The sequence below is a fragment of the Mixophyes fleayi genome, chromosome 2 (genome assembly GCF_038048845.1).
Source record: "Mixophyes fleayi isolate aMixFle1 chromosome 2, aMixFle1.hap1, whole genome shotgun sequence".
In the NCBI taxonomy this organism is placed as follows: domain Eukaryota; kingdom Metazoa; phylum Chordata; class Amphibia; order Anura; family Limnodynastidae; genus Mixophyes; species Mixophyes fleayi.
Genome location: NC_134403.1, coordinates 168,144,721 through 168,168,999, shown reverse-complemented (window position 1 = coordinate 168,168,999; position 24,279 = coordinate 168,144,721). Strand labels below are relative to the sequence as shown.

The following is a 24,279-nucleotide window of genomic DNA, read 5'->3' as shown; positions in this document are numbered from 1 at the left end:
TTGTTTATTTTGCCAAGCATGTTCCAGAGGAGTATATTGGTGGTTTCAAGCTGCAAGAACAGAAGATTTTTTTTATCACCTTTAGAATATTGCTATGGTTTTTATATGGTTTGGTCAGTTACAGGACCTTTGGAATGTATATTTTTGTTATGGTTTGAGAGCTACAGGACTTTGGAATATTTTTTGGGGTTTGAAAGTTTTAAAGAAATGTGGATCCATTAAGGCTAACAAGAGTTGGATCCATTACAGCTTACAAGATTTCGATCATAAACAGATGAAGAACACAGATGTTGGTAAGTATGATTATGATTTTTATTTGCAAATAGATGTTATGGTTAAAACGAGGAGCATGGTTTATTTAAATATTGGGTTGGTGCACTACAGATTGCAGCAGGCCCTGGTGTTAAGGCATGCTGGCACTTGTGTTTCACCAAGTGAACCATACTCTGCAATCACACTGTTGGCATTTTCTCATTGTAAGTCAATGGAAATGTTGGCATTTACCCTGTCAGCATTTTAAGTGTCGATAAGCGTCTGTATTTCTTCCATCTGAAATTTGACAGTCACTGTAGTAGACAATAACAATGCAATTAGGAGAAAAAGGAGAGTTATGTTTGACTTCATCTGTAATATATACTGTACACATGTATGTGTGCAAACACTTCAATCAATCTTGAACAGCCTAGAAATAGATAAAAAGAAAAACATCCAGTACGCAAAAGTGCACAGACAAATTCTCAGTGTTCAAAATGTGAATATGGATTTGTTAAATAATGTAACTTCGACTTATACATGTAAAATATGTTACCCTTTGATTCCCATCCCTGATATTTCCTTTAACACTGTGATACTGTATCTGTGCTATGGTATCTCTTATCTGACCAAGCCCCATCTGCTCATGTTTTTCCAAGTTAGATGATTAAGCCCAACAGCCAAGCAAAATCGTTAACACCTCTAATACCATGAGATATCATTGTGGCAATATGTCATGATTATGGCATCAGGAGCTAAGAAAATAATATAACGGTGGTCATGATTACTCCCAATTACATGAGTACCTGTGAAATAACTGTGTTACGAAAAGGGGTTAATGAATACTGAATTTAACTGGTCTCCTGCCACATAGATGATTTTTTTTATATACACAGAGGTCTGGGACTTAGCTGCATGATAAAATCTGTATGTCATATAAGGTTTATAGCCAGCACAGATGTTGTGCCTTCAGAGGTTGAGGATCGCTCCCAGGTCTTTATTTCATATCATGTAAGATAAGTAAATTATTATTTATTTATTTATTTAAAGGTGCCGCAGAATCCGTAGCGCCGGATGCAGAGGCAGTAACAACTAGAGGAGGTAATGTACATAAGTGCACAGATGCGTGTGATTAATGCTATGGGGACTCACACAGAGTGCAGCAAAATCCATGATGTACAAGGTAGTCAGACAGTAGACAGACATTGGACAATAGGTAGAGAGGATCCTGCCCGCGAGGGCTTACATTCTAGAGGGAGGTCTGTTGAAAGAGAGTAGGACTAGCTGGGAGAAAATGGGGATGGCAGGCAAAGGAAGAGGAAGTGATAGATAAGATGGTTAGGAGGTGGTAGGATAGGAGAGCTTGAAAAGGTGAGATTTGAGTGAGAGTTTGAATGACTGAAGCTTGGGGAGGAGTCAAGTGAGTCGGGGTAAGGAGTTCCAAAGAATGGGGGCAGCACAGCAGAAGTCTTGGAGGCCAGCATGGGAGGAGTTAATGAGAGGTGAATTGAGGCGGAGGTCAGAAGTGGAGCGGAGTGGTCAGGTAGGTATGTACCTTGTAACAAGGTCAGAGATGTAAGGAGGAGAAGTGTCAGTAAGCGCTTTGTAAGTGAGAGTAAGGAGCTTGAACTGAATTCTAAAATAGAAGGGGAGCCAATGAAGGGATTTATGCAGAGGGGTAGCAGGGAGGAAGAGGAGAGGAAGATGAGCCTAGCTGCAGAATTCTGTGTTGATTGAAGGTCAGAAAAGTGAGAGAAAGGAAGGCCAGTGAGAAGGAAGTTGCAATAGTCAAGAAATTGGGAGGAAGGGCCAAGGAGAAGATATGACAGCAATACAAAGGTGGAGAGAGGAAAAGAGATGGATAGAGTAGAAGGAGGAGAAAGAGAGGGATGGTTCAGGGGGGATAACACTGAAGGTGTAGCCAGGAAACAGTAGGACACCTACACCACCTTCTTGGTGGTCTCCCGAAGTGTGGGAGAACGAGAGACCCATCAAAGCAATACTTTTAATAAACCATATTTGAGGATATCTCAGTATATATTTGAAGTCAGGAACACTAACTACATGACATATGTGAGAGGTAAAAAGAGAGCCAGTATGTTTCCAAATCATAGTCTAGTCATTTCTCATATACATATGTGAAGAAAACCATAATGTGTTTATTAGGTATAATATTATATATCTGTTGTGTTCTTACGGAAAGATATCTCATTTATAGTATTCATTAATAAAATGAGAACAGCCAGGCAATAAAAAACAGTTATAAAACAGATCCACATACCAACACACCTCTTCTAGTGAAGGGGGAGGGGAGAGACAAAATGAAAATGTTTAAAACTGCTAACATGATGTTAGAAAAAGTCAGTTCTTGGAGAACAGCCAGCTACAGTGTTTTCCATTTTACACAAAAAGTACACGAGTGTGTTACCTGTTTCTGTTTTTATTCCTGCTTATCTTAAGAGAACCGATAGCATTTGTATGTTATTTTATTATTCTTTTTATACAATTAGCATTGTGACTGTCTTTGACATTTTAAACTCCATATAATAATGTTCTGCCTTTGTGTTCTTAAAAGATTAACGTGCTAGATAATCTTGGTTACTTATAACGCTACATTTAAGGCAGATAACTTTTAGGTCACAATGACTTACAGTAAATTAGCTGGATTGGTAATAGTGAGTGTAATATATAACTTTAGTGGGATTGTCAAATAGACATGGTGGTTTTGTTTTGATTAACCCTTTAACACCAACACATCACACATACCCAGCAGATGCTTACACCATGGGAGAAACTATATTGCATTAAGTTTTATTTTCTTCCAAATTACATCATATTTTAAATTTGTATGCTAATAAACTAGTGTAATTTATAACAATTTAGCAATGTTTTTAACTGTTGTTTAAATGTCAAGTATAGAAACTGGACAGTGGGCAGAAATACAGTTAAGTACAGTAATGCATTGTATTAAGGGTTCACATAATTGTGCTAGTATGGGAGTGCCATTCTACTGTGTGCTTTGCTCCTATGCGGCTCAGAAAGGAAGTGAGGTAGTAGGAACACACTTCTTCTCTGAGAAAATGTTACTGATGTGCTAGAATGTGCATGGTATTGTGGGGTATTAACTGTCCCTTCCCTTCCCAGTTCCACCTCTCCTGTTGTAAGGAGTCACAAGTGCAAGATGTAACTAAATCTGCACACGGACATATGCATATACATTTTTGGTGGACATGCACAAAACAGAAATCTGTAATTTACTCTAATAAAGTAGATGTATGTCCCACTCTGTATCAAGCCCCCAGAGTCCACCCAGCATTTCATGGCAACAAACAGATACACATTGTACAATAACACTTCTGTAGTTATTATTATTACTTCTGTAGTTATTATTTATTTTGATAGCACCAACGATATTATACAGTAACCCTGTGTTGTAATGCAGCAATGGTAACCTCTGTGCTACCTTCCTTTTTGTCCATGTATATAATTGCTTGCATGCCTGACAAGCTGAAAATGGCTTTTAAGCTTTGAAGCTTCAGTCTTTTACCATTACAGTCCAACAGGTCTTCTTGGTGAAGTCCTGCACTGGGGGATGTGCTGTCTGTACTTTAATGTTTTGCTATAATAGTACTTCTAAAGCCTGTTATGCACGTTTTGTCGCTATCCAATAACGATTGTCGAATCTCAATTTGTGTTTCCAACGCACAAATATTTATTCTCAAAAAGTAGCAGAATAATTCAAGCGAAATAATAATAAGTACAGCCGTTACTTATCGCAGGCGCTCTGGATCCAGTGAACAGTCATTCAGGTCTGAAGTCTGTGGTCAAGATGACTGAACACTAGATGAAAAGCTCCTGCTTATATGCAGACAGAAATACAGTAAAACAATGCAGATGGTGTGGCTTGCTTCTATTGGTCCAGGCTTCAGGAAGGTCCAGGGGGTTGCAGATCATAGGCTAGTTCAAACTAAAGAATCCAAAGGTGGGGATCATCTCTTCAGGGGATGTGCTCCGTTCTTCTTGCCAAGACTCCAGTTCCAACTAGTCTATTAGCATTTTATAGTCAGCATCATATTAAAGGTTTATTCCCTAACATCAATAACTAGAGTATGCAATGTGCGATCTCTTAACCGAATGAATTGGACAGCTGCTGATGTAAAGGGGATTAATATGATACCAGACATGACACGTTTCCTTTAACCTGTACCATATGTATTACTAATAGGCATATAACTTATAATATTACACATAAACACTACTATATTTCGACATAAATAACTATGTTGCAACTACAATTAATGTGTACTGTTTACAAATGTGTGTGTTTGTGCGAATGTACATAAAAGTGTAAAACTGTTATTGCCACATGTTGCGGCTGGATACGCCCTTCCACGCCGTAGCGTGCTCTACGCATATTTTCAGACAAAGACAACCAAGCTTGCTCGATATTAATTGAAATGACTTTATCCAATTTGCTGACTTCGACAAGCCAGACACACATGAATAACATGTTCATTCTCTGTGGTCAATTTCAGACATAAATTCAAAGAAAATTGCAGCTCAGCTGACAAACCCTTGAAAAACTCCAGAAAAAGGCAAAAATAAAAGAACAAGCATATAAGTCAAAATGTATGTGTGCCATGAAGTATTGTTTTAAGGTTTTTAAAAAAACATTTCTACCAGTTTTTCAGGATTCATTTATTACTCACATACACACTAAACTATGTAGATATGTGTGTGTGTTTTAGGGGAAAACCTGTGTTATCTGAGATACACTTTCTTTCCATTAATCATACCCATACATATATTTTGTACTTTTGTGATTGGCTTAGAAAGGGAGGTGTGTAGCTGTCAGCTTACAGATCTTGTTACTGAAGTCACTTAGAGCACATCTGGTACATGTACAACTGTTTTTTTCAAATAGCTGAATGACATTATAGAAATATATTGCTGTTTTAGTGGACTTGATAATAAATGTATGTTAAGTTTATAGAATTTTCCACATATGTTGCATACAGCAGGGGTCCCACAGTGGTCTGGAGCAGTAACAAAGAACCCTGGCCCCGAAGATGGCAATAATAGTGGAGACAGATGAGCTCCATCTCCCTTGTATAGCCTTAAATGAGGTGCACCGGTGTACAAATGTGTAACCCAGTTTGCAGCCTTCGCCTGTAGATTGTCAACTGAATACCGAACTCCTCTCTTAGAGGCCTTTGGAAAACCGCTCCTTTTGTCACACTATATTTGAGACAATAGAGAACTGTGCTGCCTAAAGCCTTATATTATAAAGTCATGAAGATCTGCAACACAACCCATGTTACATAGTTATAAAAAGTCAGGATATTCATTGTACATTAACAGTTTTGCATTTAATGTGACATAATATTGGAACATTCATGATCCTAAAAACACTGTAGACTCCACTGGATGTGTACTGCAACATGCCTTAGGTTTACATCCCCTCTACGGAGATGCCTCCACAAACTGCAAATACCATGTCAAAGTCCAACTAGGGGATAAATGTATCAAGCTGAGAGTTTTACGGCGGGTTTGAAAACTGGAGATGTTGCCTATAGCAACCAATCAGATTCTAGCTGTCATTTTGTAGAATATACTTATTAAATGATAGCTAGAATCTGATTGGCTTTTCAAATCCACAGGGAAACTCTCAGTTTGATACATTTACCCCTAGGAGTTTAAACCAATTGCTTTCAATAAAATGAACTATTTTCAGTTTCTTTCCTAAACTACTATTTGGCGCTTCTTGGGATTTATAGCTCTATGACATTGAGCAGAGTTCCCCTTGAAATGTGCTTCTTAGCCAAACTGAGGATCTACCCTCATTTAGAACTGGGGTAAAAACCAAGCCCATGTCTTTTTACAGAGATGAAGTGGTGGTGCACCTCTACGCATAAGGAGCTTCCCTAAAGAAAAGGCCACACCGTTACCTTATTTTAATAATCTCACCATCCAAAATTAAATCTAATTACCGCATGGCTCAGAAAAGTTAAGCCCACCAGTACCTATTCAATATTTAGCAAGGAACATTTTTGCTCCAGCCAACTCCAGTGCAAGCTGTGGTGCTCCTCCAAAAATGCCACCATCTTGCTTTGCAAATTCATACAGCTTGGTGAAAGTGAGACACATCTGATACATGGCCTCACCAAACAGGTTTATTCTCTGCACTTCAACCTCTTTGTCAATGAGGCCAGGTATGTTTTGCATATTTCTTCTAGGTGCTTAACACATTTAGACACATTTAAACTCACTGAAAAATAATTTGCTCATGTTGATTGGCACAGCTGAGCACAAATTACACTGTATCTCAAGATATTTTACAAATTGGATAACCACCCCTCAACTTACCAGGGTGCACAAATAAAATCATAAGAAAAATTGGTGTCCAATGTGTCAGACGCCGTCCCCGCTGATTCCCTGTCAGTCGGGGAACGGACGTCTGACCCTCCGTGGAGGCATCGGCTTCCGGCTCCTTAGGTTGATGTCGGGTGCATGCGCTCTGCCTTCGTCCCGTTGCTAGGCAACGGGACGCTTCTGCTGCCGATCAGCGCCGCCTCCTGAGCTCTCCTATCAGCGGCTTTCCCCCATTATTTAAACCTGGCTCTGGCGCCATTAGGGTGCCAGAGTAACAGGTTATCAGTCTGTGCTCCTGGCTTGTGCCTTAGTGCTCCTGTGTGTTTCATCTGTTCCTGCTCTTCGTTGTGACCCGGCTTGGCGACTATTCTGTTATCTACTTGACCCATATTGTACTGTGACCTCAGCTTGGCGACTACTCTTTGGATTTCCCTTGGCACCGTATTATCCCGTTTGCTGTGATCCGGACTGTCTGACTCTTCTACACAATACCGGCAACTGGCTAGTAGGACCGTGACCTGCGTACCCTGTGCAGCGAAGTCCAAACCTCCTTGCGGGGGTCCCTGGCGAATACCAGGGGTACGTTAGACTCCGCACCTACCAGTTCAGTAGTGCTAATTCCGGTTAGTGTTCTGCTCCATTGTATTCTCCAGAAGGCCTCCGGCCTGACACAATGATTAGCACAAAGAAAGGTGTCTAGTAATGTGATAAATAAAATGAGTCATAACCATTTTTTGCTCTTCATTGGGGCTTAAATGGGCATGTGAATATTAGGCAGCACGGTGGCTTAGTGGTTAGCACTTCTGCCTCACAGCACTGGAGTCATGAGTTTGATTCCTGACCATGGCCTTATCTGTGTGGAATTTGTATGTTCTTCCTGTGTTTGCGTGGGTTCCACCGGGTGCTCTGACTGCCTCCCACACTCCGAAAACATACTAGTAGGGTAATTGGCTGCTATCAAGTGTGTGTGTGTGTGTGTGTGTGTGTGTGTGTGTGTGTGTGTGTGTGTGTGTGTGTGTGTGTGTCAGAAATAAGCCCCTCTAGCCACTCCCTGATTTAATATCTTATAATATATTCCACCAGTCATACAATATGTCACCTCTATTTTGTCAGGAAACCGCTCATGAACCCTGTCACAAACCGCCCTCTGCGCACTTGTGACTTGGAAGCTTACTGTAAGGGAACACACAGGATTCCAGCCTAAACCTCACACTCACATCTCTTTCAGGCTACAGATATCGCTGGTCCCTTTCCCAACAGACGCATGCTCCTCACCTCTCAGCAACTGTCACCAGCTATGTATAATGCCTGTAGCAAACCTATGAATTAATAACCCAATTGCGCACACTCTGTGCTCTGGTAGCAAAACATTTAACCCTTCACACACTAGTTTCTAAAGAGTTAATCCAGCCTAGCAATCTGTCTTGTCTAAACAGGCAATGGATTCATTTAGAGCAATAAGGACAGTACTATTAAATTGTCAGATTTAATATACAAAAGGTACAATACTTACAGAGAATAAAAAACAAGTAGATAATTTGACATGTAAATACAAATATTGAAAACAAATAAATGAGATGAAAGTACAGAGTCTCACTCTCACGAGATCTCCTCAGTATGGAGTTTACAGCACGCAACGCAGAAAGACTACAGTGGCAGGACAACAGAAAGAGGTAAGCGCTCGTGGTTGGGGGTGGCGGGCGGCTCATGGGGGGGCCTCACGGGGAATGGAGGCCCCCTTAGCCCAGGGTCCTCCTTTCCTTTAATCTGCCCCTCTCAACAGGGAAGGAACATAATAAATAAAATGCAATATAAAGTGAAGGTTTTTTTGTATTATTTATTTTCATTACTTAAGATTTATTATTTATATTAATAAAGTACTGCTGTGTTAAGCACTACTAATATAGCCTCTTTTTTATATTGGTAAACAGATATTGTACCAAAACCACTCTTTAAGGATGAGCCGCTACTTATAGGCCAGTGCTTGCCTCCCAGACAGCCACTGTATCTTGGTAACAGTCTCTTTTAAGGTCCCAGAACAAAGCCCACTGACATATGGGAGTAAAAGATAGATTATCACTTTGCTACTATTTCAAACTTAGTATGTAATTTTACTTATTTACATCAACCACCTTATCTGTGGATGAAGGTGGATGACTATACATTTGTTTTAAAAACTTGAGATCGTCACAAATGCTCTTCTTTTATAAAACCTGGTCACTGATATATAAAATACATAAATAAATGAAAGGTTAGTTGTCTGTCCTTTCCACACCTGGTAAATATGTCAGTGTTGCAGTACCATTGTTTTTTTAACATCACCTCCAACAGACAGGTCTTCAGCATAAAACATGTATCCATACATTCCACAGATATTTCTCACTGTGATATGCCACCTTTGTCGTAACAGCAGATGTAATCCAGCAACAGCTGTAGTGACATATTTCACTTGTTTCAACTGTACCGTATGCTCTTATTATATTCACCAATATTCATTCATAGAGTACCTTATATGTAGCATTTGGCAAGTATATTAGAGCAGTTAGTGTAGGCATAAGGCATTAGCGATAACTGTTATAAATGTTCTCACAGATACATGGACAGTTGACCATGTTTTGATTGGATATTTCTAGTAGTTATTGTAAGAACTGCATCCTAAACCATACAGTGAAGAGAGGACCTAGAAATATCCAAGTAACAATTGTACCCCAGCAGGGTTTTTCACTGAAGCCCTGTATGAGGGGAGCAAATGGACAATAATTGATAAATGAAGATAGGGAGGGTGGAATATGTATTTATATAGAATTAAAAATAGTTTAATAATTCACTATGGGAGTGAAAATTGTAATCTATTTTGTTCTGTCATCATTTCACCCACAAAGGATGCCTTCATTAGCACTTCAGCTATGAAATGTCTATTCTCTTTTCATGCTAAACACCAATTGCTAGACACCTATAATATGAATGCAAGCAGGGGCACAGAGAGGTAGGACAATGATGGTAGATGTGGGTCTGTTTTTATTCGCAGTTCCATAGGAGCCGCATTTTGGGCGAGGAATGTGACTGAACAAATAATAGCCATAGCCATAGCCCTCCTCTGCTGTGCACACATCACTGGCATTTGCTGAAGCATCCAGTGTAGCCTAGGGCATTACGCACAATTATTCCCAACTAGGTTGCACGCACACATCACTAGCTTTCACAAAAAGGTCGCTCGCGCAATCTAGAGCAACAGCAACCGGAGGGCCGCCGAGCCTTCACCTGCACAACCATCCTCCTTCCAGACAACTGCTCCCAATCTTATCAAAATGGGGGCAACCAACTTCTACTTCACATGACCTCCACAGATAGGCCACACAGAATACACAATAGAGGAAGTGCAGTGTTCTCCCTTCTTTCTCTGTTCAGCCTCTTTCACTAGAGCTAAAAGAAGTTAATGAGAGTGGTCCTGTGGAAATAATTATTTGCTATATTGAGGGATAGCCAGGAGTAGGTAAGGACCAAATGTAAACATTCCATTTTTAGTTATTTCAATTAGACATTATACCCAACGTTGTGTTATAGTAGTTGATTTAAGAGCTTGTTCAAGGGTGCATGGTAAAGCTTTGCTTTGTGAAGTCCTGGTCACAGCAATTTATAATCTACCCCCAAAACACATTAAATGTACCTGTAACTGCTAGGTAACTAGAGGCTTTCCTATTTAGTCACCATATAGGACAGGGTGCAAACATCTAATAAGTTAAGCAGTTATGACTAGCCCAAAGAGCAGATAAGTCATTGTGATGCACAAGACCATATATAAGCGAGTTATACCGACTGGAATGAAAGTTCAAATTAATTCAGTAATGCACTATATAGGAATTGTATGGTCACTTGATGTTTTACTTTCAACAAAAGACAATATAGGCACAGCAAAAGTGCAATGTTATTTTTGTATGGAGATCTCTCGACGCCTGCTGCAGATCCGAGTTGAAATTATAGTACATAGTGCCAAATTAAATTAGCCTGTGTCACTCTTACAACTGCTGAAGTGCAATGTTAGGTGTAGCACAGCAGGGCACAAAGGTAGTTACCTGAAATTGGAAGCTATGAGGTTTGAAGTATACGACAATGTACCCTGACAGCATCCTATTTAGTTCTATTAACGCATACTCACGAGCACCACATTATGCAGACATAAGCCTCCAGCTCATGTTTTATTTCAAGTTTGCAAAGTCAGCTGCACAAATACAAACCCCAACAGATATATTGTGATAAAATTTGTGCTGTGGGCCCTTTTGCTAGTGGTAACTTGGTGGGCTCTGTATACCCCAATCAGAAACGGGTGAAATGCATAGTAACAGACATAGAATACACTTTAATTTGTGGTGAATTCATTTTGATTCCATTGGTAACTTAGAACTGAAAAAAAACCTTGTGTTTATGTGAGTTCAGAGCTTAAATATGTAACAGTTGTGCATTCTAAAAACAGGCCTACTCTGGATCAAATTACAGGCCTTGGCAATTTCTATTAATTTTGGTTGTAGTCATTAACCCAATCATTACTCAATGTGCAAGGAAAGTAAATGTTCTACATAACGTGACCTCAGAAATAAGCATGTCATTTTAGAAACGGAAGTTGCAGATAAAAACTGGAAGACGAATGTTCATGGCAAACTAATTTCAAAGTGTCTTATATTTAAAGTTACCCCCATACACTGGCAAATGCAGTCACTCAACCCAAGTGCCAAGATAAATGTTCAATTTGGCAAAGTAATTGTCTTCCAGAGGCAATCATTTGATTAAATGTTGTAGTCATCTCAACACACAAAAAAAAACGCAAAAAGATGTTGATTAGGAGTCTTTTTAGGCAAGTTACACCAACATACAGGCAATTAAATATCTAAAAACTTAGTTTAAAGATGCCAATACATTCTGCCAGCAATCTGACATAAATGTAGTTGTATGAAGTGATAATCTGAGATGATTCCATTACAACCTAGCTACACATTTCATGGTCCAAGTTACACAAGTCACTGCACTTGATTAAAAAAAAGGGACAATAGAAGTGGGTTGGTTGGGAGAGGTCTCCACACACCAGAATTATCCCAATCATTGTATTGCACTAGCTGGAGCCACATCAGGAAAATATGTTTGGAAATGATAAAGTTGATAAATCTGATAATCCATGCGTGGCCAGCTTGGTTCTTACATACAATATATGGAAAAAAGTATTTGGCCACATCTGCTAATCATTGAAGGTGTTTCCAGTTGCCAGAGGTGTATAAAATCAAGCACCTAGCCATGCAGTCTCTATTTGCAAACATTTGTGATACAAAATGGGTCATTCTGAAGAGTTCAGTGACTTCAAGCGTGGTACTGGAATAGGATGCCACTCTTGCAATAAGACGGTTCATGAAATGTCATCCCTGCTATATATTCCAGTCGACTAAGTGATATTAGAAAGTGGAAGCGTTTAGGAACAACAGTAACTCAAGCACAAAGCCGAAGACCGCGTAAAATCACAGGCAGGGTCAACGACTGTTAAGGCACATGGTAAGTAAAAGGTCGACAACACCTTGCTGATTCCATAGCTGAAGAGTTCCAAACTTCCATTGGCATTAATGTAAACACAAAAAACGAGCGGCAGGAGCTTAATGGAATGAGTTTCCATGGCAGAACATCTGCATGCAAGCCTCACATCACCAAGACAAAGCATCAGATAGAGTTGTGTAAATCACTGGCCTGTGGAGCAGTGGAAACGACGTGTTCTGTGGAATGACGATTCACAATTCTGTTTGGCAGTCAGATGGACAAGTCTGAGTTTGGTGGATGAAGGGAGAATGTTACCTGCAATATGCCACATTTGAAGTTTGGTGGAGGCAGGATAATGGTATGGGGCTGTTGGTTTCGGTTAGGTCCCTTAGCTCCAGTGAAGGGCAATCATAATTTAGCATACAAAGTCATTTTTGACAATGCTATGCTTCCAACTTTGTGGCAACAGTTTGGGGAAGGCTATTCCAACATGACTGTGCCCCATTGCACAGAGAAAGGACTACAAAAGACATGGTTTGATGAGTTCGGTGTGGAAGAACTTGACTCTTGTCAATATTTCAATTCACTTGCCAAATTTAGTGTAAGGATGACAAACTAAAATCAGTCCTTCATTGTGTTAAATCTATACAATAGTGTGTAGGGCTTGATTGAACATTGATATGGACAATATATACATAATATATGTTTAAAAAGGTTGGAATTAAGTTACCATTTAAGTTGGATTAACTAAAACGTTTTTAAAAAAAAAAAACACGCTTTCCAAAAACATGGAGAAAGATTTTTGTTTAAAAAAAATATACATATATATTTAAATGTAAACTGTTTATTTATAGACCTCTTGGCAAAATTCCACAAAATGATATAGTCAGCAATATTTGCACTGCATACATTCGTTACACCTGCGACTGCAGATAGCAGAAGGCAACAATGAACACATTGCTCTTTGGCAAATAACCAAAATAAGCCCCTTAAAGTATATGCAGGGTGAACATGTAGAATTACAATCAACACTTCACTAAAACGCCAACATTTAACAAACTGTTTTGCGGGTTTGAAAAGAGACTAGTTAGAACTTGAGTGATAGTCTGTTTAAGAACAAAACTCATAGTTTGCGTTATTAAAATACACCAATCAGCCTCAACATTAAAACCACCTGTCTAATATTATGTAGGTCCTCTTCATGCCGTCAAACAGCTCTGACCCGTCAAGGCATGAACTCCACAAGACCTGTGAAGGCATCCTGTGGTATCTGGCACCAAGATGTTAGCAGCAGACCCTATAAATCTTGCAAGTTGCGAGATGGGGCCCTAATGACTCTAACTAGTTTTTCCAGCACATCCCACAGATCATTAATTAGATTGGAGATCTGGGGAATTTGGAGACCTAATCAACACCTTAACCGCTGTTATTTTTCTGAAACCATTTTGACAATTTTTTTGCAGTGTTGCAGAGCACATCCTGCTGAAAGAAGCCAATGCCATCAGGGAATATTGTTGTCATTTGTCTGCAACAATGTTTAGGTAGGTGGTACATGTGAAAGTAACAGCCACATGAATGCCAGGACACAAGGTTTCTCAGCAGAACATTGCCCAGAGGGTCACACTGCCTCCGCCAGCTTGCCTTCTTTCCATAGTACATCCTGGCACCACTCTGCCCCAGGTAAGTGATGGGCACATACCCAGTCGATCACATGGTGTAAGAGAAAAAACATGATTCATCAGCCTAGGCCTCCTCCTTCTATTGCTTCATGGACCAGTTCTGGCACTCACATGGCCGCTTTCGGTGGTGGACAGGCAAGGTGTAATGTACTGTGTTGGACATCTTTCCATCATAGCCAGCATTAACTTTTTCAGCAATTTGTGCTACAGTAGCTCTTCTGTGGGATTGGACCAGGCAGGCTAGCTTCCAAAACATCAACTTCAAGAACAGACTTCACTTGCTGCGCAAGATAACCCACCCCTTGACAGGTGACATTGTAATAAGATAATCAAAGTTATTCACTTCACTTGTCAGTGGTTGTAAGGTTGGGGCTGATTGTTGTATATCATTACCAGTAATAAAAAAAAGTGGGAAAAGAAATAAAGTGTAGCTGAGGTCATCTTTTGCCAACCGCACCACTGATTGAACAAACATGGCACAATATTTTTCAAATACCTATCATACTCCGTTTATCACATACAGAGACATTCTAAAAGAAAAAGTCCACCTTTAGCAAAAGGTCTAGATAGTTGAGCAATAAAAAAAAAAGCACACGTAGCAGCTTACACATGTATTTACAGTTTCACAGTTATACAAGTTGTATATCTACATTCCAATTTCACCTCGCAAGGATGTAGAACACTCACATTTAAAGCTCAGCATAATAAGAAATGAGTCAAAATGTTTAAATACTGCACTTTAAATATTCAAAGTTGTAACATTTAAAGCTTTAAGCTTGTAATGCATTTGGGTTTGTCATCTGTTTCAACAACAGGTTACTGGAAAAAAGTTCCCTAAATAATTTGGTAAGAAAGAAACTCCATGACTTTTGGAGGCACTGGCAGCTTCTGGACTTGATTTGTCGTCATTACTCTTCTTATTGCCATACGACATAAGTGCTGAAGGCTGGAAACATATGTGGGAGTAGACCAGAAATGTACATTTCCATCCTGAGTTCTGCAAGAACAAAAATAAAGAGTTTGACTGTGCAGGAATGACTGTAGCTCTTACACTTTGCAACATGCTCATTCAAACATTACATTTAGGGAATATAGATATAAAACAACATTTGCAATAAGGCAGATTTTATTTTTTTTAGGGAAATAACTTCCTGTCAGAATTATTGAATTATCAGAGGCAGCCTTGGCAATACTATCATGGAAGTGGTAAAGGTTAACTTAAACTTCACCAGGCCAATCTCGGGGGATACCCCGCAAATATGTTCCCCGTCTAGCTAGTTCCCACATGTACATTGAAAATCCAGGTTTACTTCTTTTTGGGAGGGCAAAAGATGTTCACACCCTCCAATGACATTAACTCCTTCCTCATATAATCCTTAATTACGATCATATTTGTTGCAGCTTGTAGATCCCCAGTCATGACTGATCACAATATCAAGTTCTATTGTTTATATATGCTACCCAATTGTTTTATATGTCACGTTAACCCCCAAGACAGGACATTTGTTTAGTATATATTTTGATTGGTTTTCTTTCAATATTGCCATCTGAGTTGGCAATAACAAAAAGACTGCGGTTTTGCATGCAAGTCAAAAAGGCTTCCATATGCTTTTGCAAGAACTGGCGAATCATAACACTTGCAGGTACCACACAGGTTTAGGCCAGATGTATGACCTTTTGTCCTTTCATAAATAGACCCATTACACTGTTAAGTAACTAGCTTACTTCCTTCAAATTTTGTATTAATTACATTGACAAATTCTTACCCAGCAGCTAGAACACTGCCGTCAGTAGAAAAGGCACAGCAAAGACCTTTATTTAGAGGTGCAACTTCTACAGGGAATGGACAATCAACCCGCCAAAATCTCACCAACCTAAAATATTTAATAAGAGAAATAAATACAAATTAGAATTTTTTAGGGATTTATACTTCATGTTTCTTTTAAATATGAATAGGTACATGAGTACATGACGCCTCCTACAAATCCTTAAGCAATATTTTTGAAAAATGGTGTCAAGTGGTGGACAGCATATAATAGATATTCGCCTATTCGATATTATGCAGTTAATCTTATAGAAGCTCTAAATAAGCATCTCTTGTATGCCTAGTCACTTTCAAACGTTCTGGAACAAGTCATGCCAAGTAGATGTATTGAGGAAAACTAGCTCAGATAACTGAAAAAGATGGGAAGAGAGAGATTACAGAGAGATACACACACCCTGTCATTGAATGGATTGCTTACTGAATATCAATAATTTCCTACAAAAAGGATGTCAAATACAAAGGGAAACATGTTCAGAGTGCATTTAAACTATCAGTGAACAAACTCATAATTAATGGCAAAACAAAGTTAACATACTAGTCAATCTCATTTTCGTACAACAACCCAATTATCCTTATGAAGGAAAGAAAATGAATAAAAAATAAATAAATATATAGCATGAAAGGTAAAAACTTACTTATCGTCAGCAAGACTTGAAATGTGTACGCCATCATGACTAAAAGAGACAGATTTCACCCAACGACCATTATCTCCCCCAGCAAATATGGGTGTTGGAGGAGGAAATAAGTGCCTGGAGAAAAAAACAAAAAACAAACAAAACCATTTAATCCTGTGACAGATTCATGTTGGGAGAAGGGGTTGAGAAAACATTGTGCCCGCCCTCCCAAATTAAAATAAAAACAAAAACACTTATCAAAAAGAGGTATGTATAAAAGAACCACCCCCTCCCCCCAAGCGGGTACCTGCCCTAATAATCACAGGACACTGTTTGAACAATTAGATTCAATGGACTGTGGAGATTTTACCTGGTGTTCACTACACCAGGTAAAGGAGAAATTATGCAATTCAACACAATATTCAATTTTTAAAGCAATGATGGGAATAAAGGAACAGTCCTGGCACCCATTTTTTGATATAAATAAAAAGCAGAGTGGAGAAAAAGAAACATAGCTCAGTCTACTTTAAAAAAAAAAAAAAAAAAAAGGGAAGAGGACAACAAGCACATTTTGTAAACATGTAAAAAAGGGAATAAATATTCAGATCAACATACCCAAGTTCAAAAAGAATACACCCAATATGGGGATCCCAGACATATACTCTGGTATCATAGGATGCAGTAGCCAACAAAGCTCCATCAGGAGAAAATTCACAAGCTACTACATCATTGTAGTGTCCCTCTAGTTTACGGATCATAGTGTATTTATCCATGTCCCACAGAAACACCTAAAAAGTAAAAACAGCTGTTATAGACTAGGAAATGGTAGTACACTGGACAGGCAGGTCTAGAAATCTAATACTAATTTAAAATTCACACTACCAATTAAAATTACAGAATTTTCTCAGTGTCATACCCAGTATATTAATGGGATAACATTAAAAAGGGTAAGCATGCAAAAAAAAAAGTATTAAAAAAAAAATAAAAAATAAAATCAGCTCAAGTTAAAATGGTTACTGCTAAAAGCAAGTTCTAGTAAATGCACAATATAAAAAACAAAATATTGAATTCAGTTGCTTTTAAGCCTAAAGATATTGAACAGTCAGGTTCAGCATTACAACCGCTGTTTACAGTATTTACAAGTATAAAGTTAATTATACGAACATAATATAATGTTATCATATGATTACTCCAGTTGTACCCCCTTTGAGAGAATAAGTTCACTTGTTTACAAAAGGCTTGAATCACCGTGAGCCCAGGAAGAGTAACAGATACTGCAAGAAAAGAAAGAATTGACAGCCAAAAGAAAACACTTTTGGCAAACAAGACAATAACAGGTCACAAACTAATTCCTCATTTTATTTAAACATAGTATTTTAAAAACGGTCACTATTTAAATTGCTGACTGATGTTGTAATAACAGCTTTCAAGGAATAGATAGAGGGGTTATTTAGACTGAAAGCACTATGTATATTTAAAATGAATACATTTTATATTTAGTCAGCAAGATTTGCTTATTAGTTAATTAGAAACTTCCATTTAACTGGAGTAATAAAATTATGCAATGACCACAATAAAAATAAAAAAAAAAGAAAACTACAAACAATGAAAGAAAAGAAAGGAAAAGCAGAAAGTGGACATCAACCAGCACCTGCGTACGTACAGTACACCTTGCAGTCGAATGCAAGGTTACTTCGTCCTATGGCATTGGTCGTCCCCAGCCTGGTAGCCAGAGATGCCACTCTCTGCCAGCTAACACCACTGTGCTCTCCTTTGTGTGGTGCCAACTTAACCTCAATCACACCCATATTGCTGCCACCACCTGTGACAGGGAAAGCAAGAAGCTTATGGAAAACACAAGCCTACAATAGCATTGTGTTAACAAATATGAATGTCAACAACCAAATATGCTACATTTTTAGGCGTGAACTGCTCCTTTGGAGAAAAGGCTGTTAGCTGTCTAATTACATTGCCAAAAGAGGTTACAAAAACAAATCCAGACATTCCTATTATATTTAAAAACAACCTATTTATCAGTGCCATAGGGGCATATAACAGGAGCAGCACCTGCACTGCTTTCAGATACAGCAGTTGGTCAGACTTGGAATATGGCAACTGCCAATGTGATCACATAGCAAAATATAATGCAAAGGCATTACTAAATGTGCATTTTCAGAACTATTTGCCATATACTCAGGTGTATCTTAATTATATTAGCATATGCAAAGCAAGGGATGAGGCCGATGACACTGGGAATGGATGCTGGCCGTCTACTCTTTAAAAAGTATCTGAAATGGATCAGCTTGCCAAAAGCAGTGCAAGTTATTTTTGCCAGATTATATTTTCATCAAGTTTTATCATGCATCAAATGACTTGATATCAAGGTACTAAATCATTCACGACACTAAGCACAAGCTTATTTTCAAGACAAGAGAGAAAATAAGGAACTTTGAAACCTACAGCTTTTCCAGCACCAACAGAACACAAAATGGAGGAGTCGGGGGAGAATGCACAGCAATAAACCCATTTCTGGTGTCCCCTTAACACCTTCATCATGTTGCCTGCAAAACAAGAAAAAAAAAAAAAAAAAAAGTTACAAAATCAAAATTAAATGTTAAAGTCACAATCCCTATACAAATTTTAGCATAACTTTGCATTGGGCACAAATTAAGCTCACATGCATCTATACAATCCTACCTATCGTTTCAGTATTTAATTTCCCACTGGTAACCTTTATCAATAGGACATTGATATAGGATGCTACAATAAATCACTTGTGTATCTTTTAAGTCCTAATTTTTTTCCTTTGTACTCGTTTTGCATGTGCACCCATATGTTTTAGGACTGAAGTGCACTACATTGATCTTCAGTAAACCGTTCACATAACCAGTCTTGCTAAACTCCCTTAATTCAATACAACAATGCTTCTATTACCCAGCTGTAAGAGAACAGGAATCACTAGTGAGTTCAGGAACAGGAAATAGGAGAGAAAGATGTACCGCAAATATACAATTAGGTTAAAATTCAAAAATAGTTTGAAAGAGCCTAAACATAAAAACATTATAGGGGTAGACATAAAATGTAAACCTCTTTAAACATACCATCATCTTTAAGGTCCCAAACCCTGAGAGTTTTGTCTCTGGAAGCAGAAACAAGTATAAGGCTGCCATCTGGTGCAAACGTCAAATCTCTGACAATTTCAGTATGATCCATTAGATTAAGGAGGAGCTTCCCTAGGATACAAAAATGAATTTCATGTTCAAATATCAGTAACATTAGAATTATTAATATTTAACTGTACCTACATATGGGAAACTATATTTTTATTTTCCATTATGAGTTTGTGATAAATCAGAGAAAACCATTTGCTTTTTCATACAATTCTAATCTAAATATATGCAGCACAGCAGATAAAAGATGGTAGAATTGATAATTAAAATGTGATTGAAATAGTGTCTGGAATATTGTATACATAGTATAAAGAAACACATGTTTCTAACTAAAGTTGGCCAAGAGCTCAAATAATTCAAGGCTCAAAGTGCATTGCCTTGTATTTACCTTCCGATGCCTCAAGGCTATCGGTCTGATTATTATGTAAACAATTAGCACAAAAAGCTTATCATGAAATCTTTAAATACCATTATAATAACGGCAAACACAAATTAAATTTGTCAAAGAGTGAATATAACCAGGCACATTAAAACAAAAAAAAAAAAAAAGATTCAGCAAACATGTCTAAATTATTTTTGTTTAAACCCCTTGACAAACTCCCCCTGCTGCCCAACTACCCTGGCTGTTCTGGGCACCAGTCAAACGGTCGGACAAATCGTTACTCCACTCTGCACATGGCTGATGTGCGTTGCCTGCCCTTCTCCCAGTCTCAAGACAGGGTAGGCACCAAAGAGAGGGCCATCTGCTCTGCAGGACTCCAGCAACTGTTAATACACTGTGCCTTTATAAGTAACTATATCTTGAACATGTCCTACTGTTGTTGAAAAAAAACTGACAAAGCTCAGCTTTTCATCAGTTATACACCCAAGCAAGCCTATATACTATTATTGCAATGCAAAAGCACCTGCATATATTGATGAGAAAGAACACAGCCACCTCCTACATTTTATCTGCAGTGAAAGTAGTCTGAAGCTGCTGTACTTAGAATACCAGAGCACACCATAACCAAGTACTTATTTTCTTGCAGGGTTACTATGCAGACACCCTTGCACAGCATATAACAGCTGAAAAACTGCTCAAGAATAGCAAGATAAGAATTATTTTGTTCTTAAATACACAACCACTACACCACCCATAGCGCTGCAAAGATAACCCCTTTAAGACAAAAAAAATCAGAACAGTGCAGATTTCATGCTAACCATTTTTTAAAGGTACTCAGTGGCACACGCAGGGGGGTTTCTGAGTCTCCAGAAACCCCCCCCTGCGCTAACTAAGTGGCCGCTATAGCTGCACTGACCTATACAGCAGCCGCGGCACTGTCAAAGAAGCGTCCGCGGCGGCGCGGACGCTTCTTAGACAGCGCCGCGGCTGCTGTATAGGACAGCGCTGAAGAAACGGAGCTGCTGCACATGCGCAGCAGCTCTCGCGGGGGGTTCGCCCCTGGTACTGATGCATATATATGGGAAAGCAGACCACAGAGCCAGAATAATACAGTAATTAAAATAAAGACTAAATTTCTTCTAAGCCATTATAATCCAGCAGTTTGGACAAACAAACAAGTGGAAGGCTAGATTCTGTTTGTTCATTTAGTCCAGTTACTGTAATGAACAGATATAGGCAGTCACTTGGCAGATGACTGTCCTTTAATCATACATATTTATAAATATTTCAATACCAGCCTAATGCTATGTTGGGCATGGACACTCTGCAAAGCTCCTTCTAAGAAACACATCATGATAATGCAAAAGTTAGCTCAGGTAACCCAGCCCCATTTGCATACTATGGTTGAGCGGCAAATGCTTACTGTTTGGGGAGTAAACGGGGCTGTTTAAATATAGTTTGACGATGTATAGAAATGTTTTAATTCATGGCAATAAGTGTACTTGTGAAAGAGACATAAGTTGTAGAAAAGACATAATTATATTTTATAAACTGTATTTTTCAACAAAAGTATAGTACTAGAAGTACATGCATAAAGCTCAGTGTTTGCCATAATAAAAAAATATATACACCTGTGTAAACATCCCATATCTTGATGCGCCCATTGCTCAGTCCTGTAGCAAGGAGAAGCTGATCCTGACCAAACTTGAATCGGTGCCATTCTATATTCACACAGCGACTCTGTTTTTCTGGGACGGAGGATCCAAAAGCCAGACTCCAGACAATGTCCCCACAGTCTATTGAATGCTCCTGTGGCTTGTCTCTCTGTGCTACATCACTGTTCTGCCGTGACAGTCTTCCACTTGTCAAGTTTACACTATTCTTAGCACTGCCAGCAGCGCTGGAAAGGAACAAACAGATTTTCAGAAGAAAAAAAAAAATAAATGCACAGAAATTAAAGAAGAGCCAAGAGCAAACATTAAGTGTATCCCAGCATTTTCCCCACTAATCCACCATTAGTTTTCCAGGAAATAATGGTCATACTTATCGTAATGATTTGAAGAGACACATGCATACTAAATAAAGGGACAATCAATTGACAAGTTGCATATATTATACAACAAGATTGTAAAATATTTATGTGGGATGGTTTGGGAAGTGAATTAAACAGCCTTTTAGGAACATAAAAAAAACAAATAGTAAAAGGATCAGAGACCAGTTTAACGGACAAGTGACTATATGATAAGTTGATTGTGAGTAGATATCACTATTATATTGAATTTACATGGTAATCACCGAGCCCCACATTGATCATACGAAACAAAAAAAATCCATTTGGATTTACATTGTATTAGCTCAAATGTTTTATACACTATATATCCCCATGACAGCTGTTACTTACAAATTTTTAAGGCACTGAGACCAAGGAACCAATTTCACAATACGATGACCCTGAGACCAAGCAAAGTAAGAACCATCTGGAGCGAAAGCCACTGTCCAGTTTTCACGGCCATACTTCTGCTCAAATGGAGAAGTTGGTGATATAAGCTCCCCAATGCTCCGTGATCTTACTAAAAAAAATAATAATATCAAGTATCAGCACAGTATCTCTAACATTTTCAATAGCTTTTACTTACAGCTCAACTAACATTAAACATTTATGGAAGGTTTCATGTTCAAATATTTACTTTAAATAAAGGCTTAAAAATGCAATACATCCTTTATATTTCTGTACATTTGTGACATGTCATTGTTTTATACTACCTAAAACATACAAAAGAAAACTACAATAAGATTGTAAGTTTCTAAAATTGAGCCATCTCCATAAGGTTATCCTTATGGATATTGAAAATTGAGTGAAAAAAAAAAAAAAAAGTATACAGTGTGTATGTTATGTTAAATAAGCACTCATTCATGGTTATTTACGTGAATGGGGAAATAGCAAAAGCAAAATAAAACCAATCTTTAAATAAAAATGCATAAAGTAACCCACGTGCCCATAAATGAATCACTCCTGCAGCATTCCATATCCTAGACAAGAGGATATATTGCTCCTCTCAGAGAGGGTGGTGCTCACGGATGGGTGTGTGTGCCAGAGTGTCATATGGGGGATGGTAGGAAGGGGGAGGGAAAGGGGAGGGAAGGAATGAAATGGTTTGGTTGGCTGAGTGTCAAGCAACAGAAATAGGTGAAGTAAATTCCAAACAAAAAAAGTGGGGGAGGGAAGCACAAAGTAGTGCTGTAGACATGCAAAACACAACATAAGCAATGGCAGCACTAAGTACACCAAGAAACCAATTACAGGAACTCCAGAAATAAAGCCATCTCTCACAAACTGTTAGAGTAATGGAAACAATATTTATAAACAAAACGACTCATGAATTGTTCCTCTGTCCAAAAAAATATATACTAAAATAATCATGCTACAAAAAGTTTCATTTTTTGAGATACTTTTAAAAACAATTGAGAGGGGTATGGGTGGGCTCAGGTTAATCTGAATGTATACATTAGGTATCAGAACTATGATACATGGTTACACCAGACAATTACAATTCTGAAAAGCAGGTCAATGGATCAGTTCTATAATGTGGGTCATTTCTATGTAGGACAGTTCCAACATAGCAAACTAGGTACCAAAGCCAGCAACACACATCCCAGAATAACAGTTTTCTGTGTGTATGTAGTAAGGCAATATAGTGCAGTGACAAAGATTAATAGCATGCCCCTATACACCACGGATACAACTGCCCCAATCTCTTCTTTGTACAGCTCAAAAATCAATACAAAACTGGAGACACCTTTGGAAGACATTATTTAAGCGATATAATAATTTAGCTCTCATGTGATACACGACTTTCCCCTTTTACGCCAGGAATTATACGAGCCGAATTACTCACCTATTTCATTTTCGTTTACAAAATCGGGAAAGCTTGCCATCTAAATAGAAACCAGACGTCTAGAGCAGAATGTATCTCGTGAAATGAGACTACTGAGGTTATACACCAACTGCCCAACCCAGCCGCTCGCACTACAACTGAGCTCAAAATGGCTCACGCCGAACAGCAGGAAAAAAGGCGAGGGGGCGGGGCCTGACGTCTAAGCTCCATCACCTCTCCAAGAAGCGCTCGAGGCGTTGGCTTGGGGGACACATTGAGGACAGCGGCCATCTTGAAATTGGGCAAACTGCCATACACTGGTGTGCAGCACTGGCAGAACTATGCTGTCTGAAATTGAACCAATTCGATAGATGAATAGTGGATTCTGAAGACGCACCTTATAGCTTTCGCGTTCAAACAGAGGTCATTTTGAAATGCTATAGATACTAGTAACTAATGATGATATGTGAAATATGTATTCATTGAACCCTTTCTTTAATTTAAAACTCAATAGTAATTATATATATTTTAATTCCTTTAATCTAGTGTATGTTGCACGCCTCCCACAAACTCTCTGTCCATTTGACATAAGCACC

General features: G+C 38.6%; 1 protein-coding gene across 1 annotated transcript; it reads right to left on the bottom strand.

The window, feature by feature from the left end:
* Positions 1–12,966: 12,966 nt before the first annotated feature.
* Positions 12,967–23,857, bottom strand: WSB1 (WD repeat and SOCS box containing 1). Its single transcript, XM_075194952.1, has 9 exons — positions 23,705–23,857; positions 22,210–22,378; positions 21,440–21,708; positions 19,358–19,489; positions 18,717–18,817; positions 16,872–17,044; positions 16,278–16,391; positions 15,584–15,691; positions 12,967–14,814 (listed from the first exon to the last, which is right to left on the bottom strand). Exons 1-9 carry the CDS (start codon positions 23,742–23,744, stop codon positions 14,652–14,654), a joined length of 1,269 nt encoding a protein of 422 aa, XP_075051053.1. The 5' UTR covers positions 23,745–23,857; the 3' UTR covers positions 12,967–14,651.
* Between the last annotated feature and the right edge of the window lie 422 nt (positions 23,858–24,279).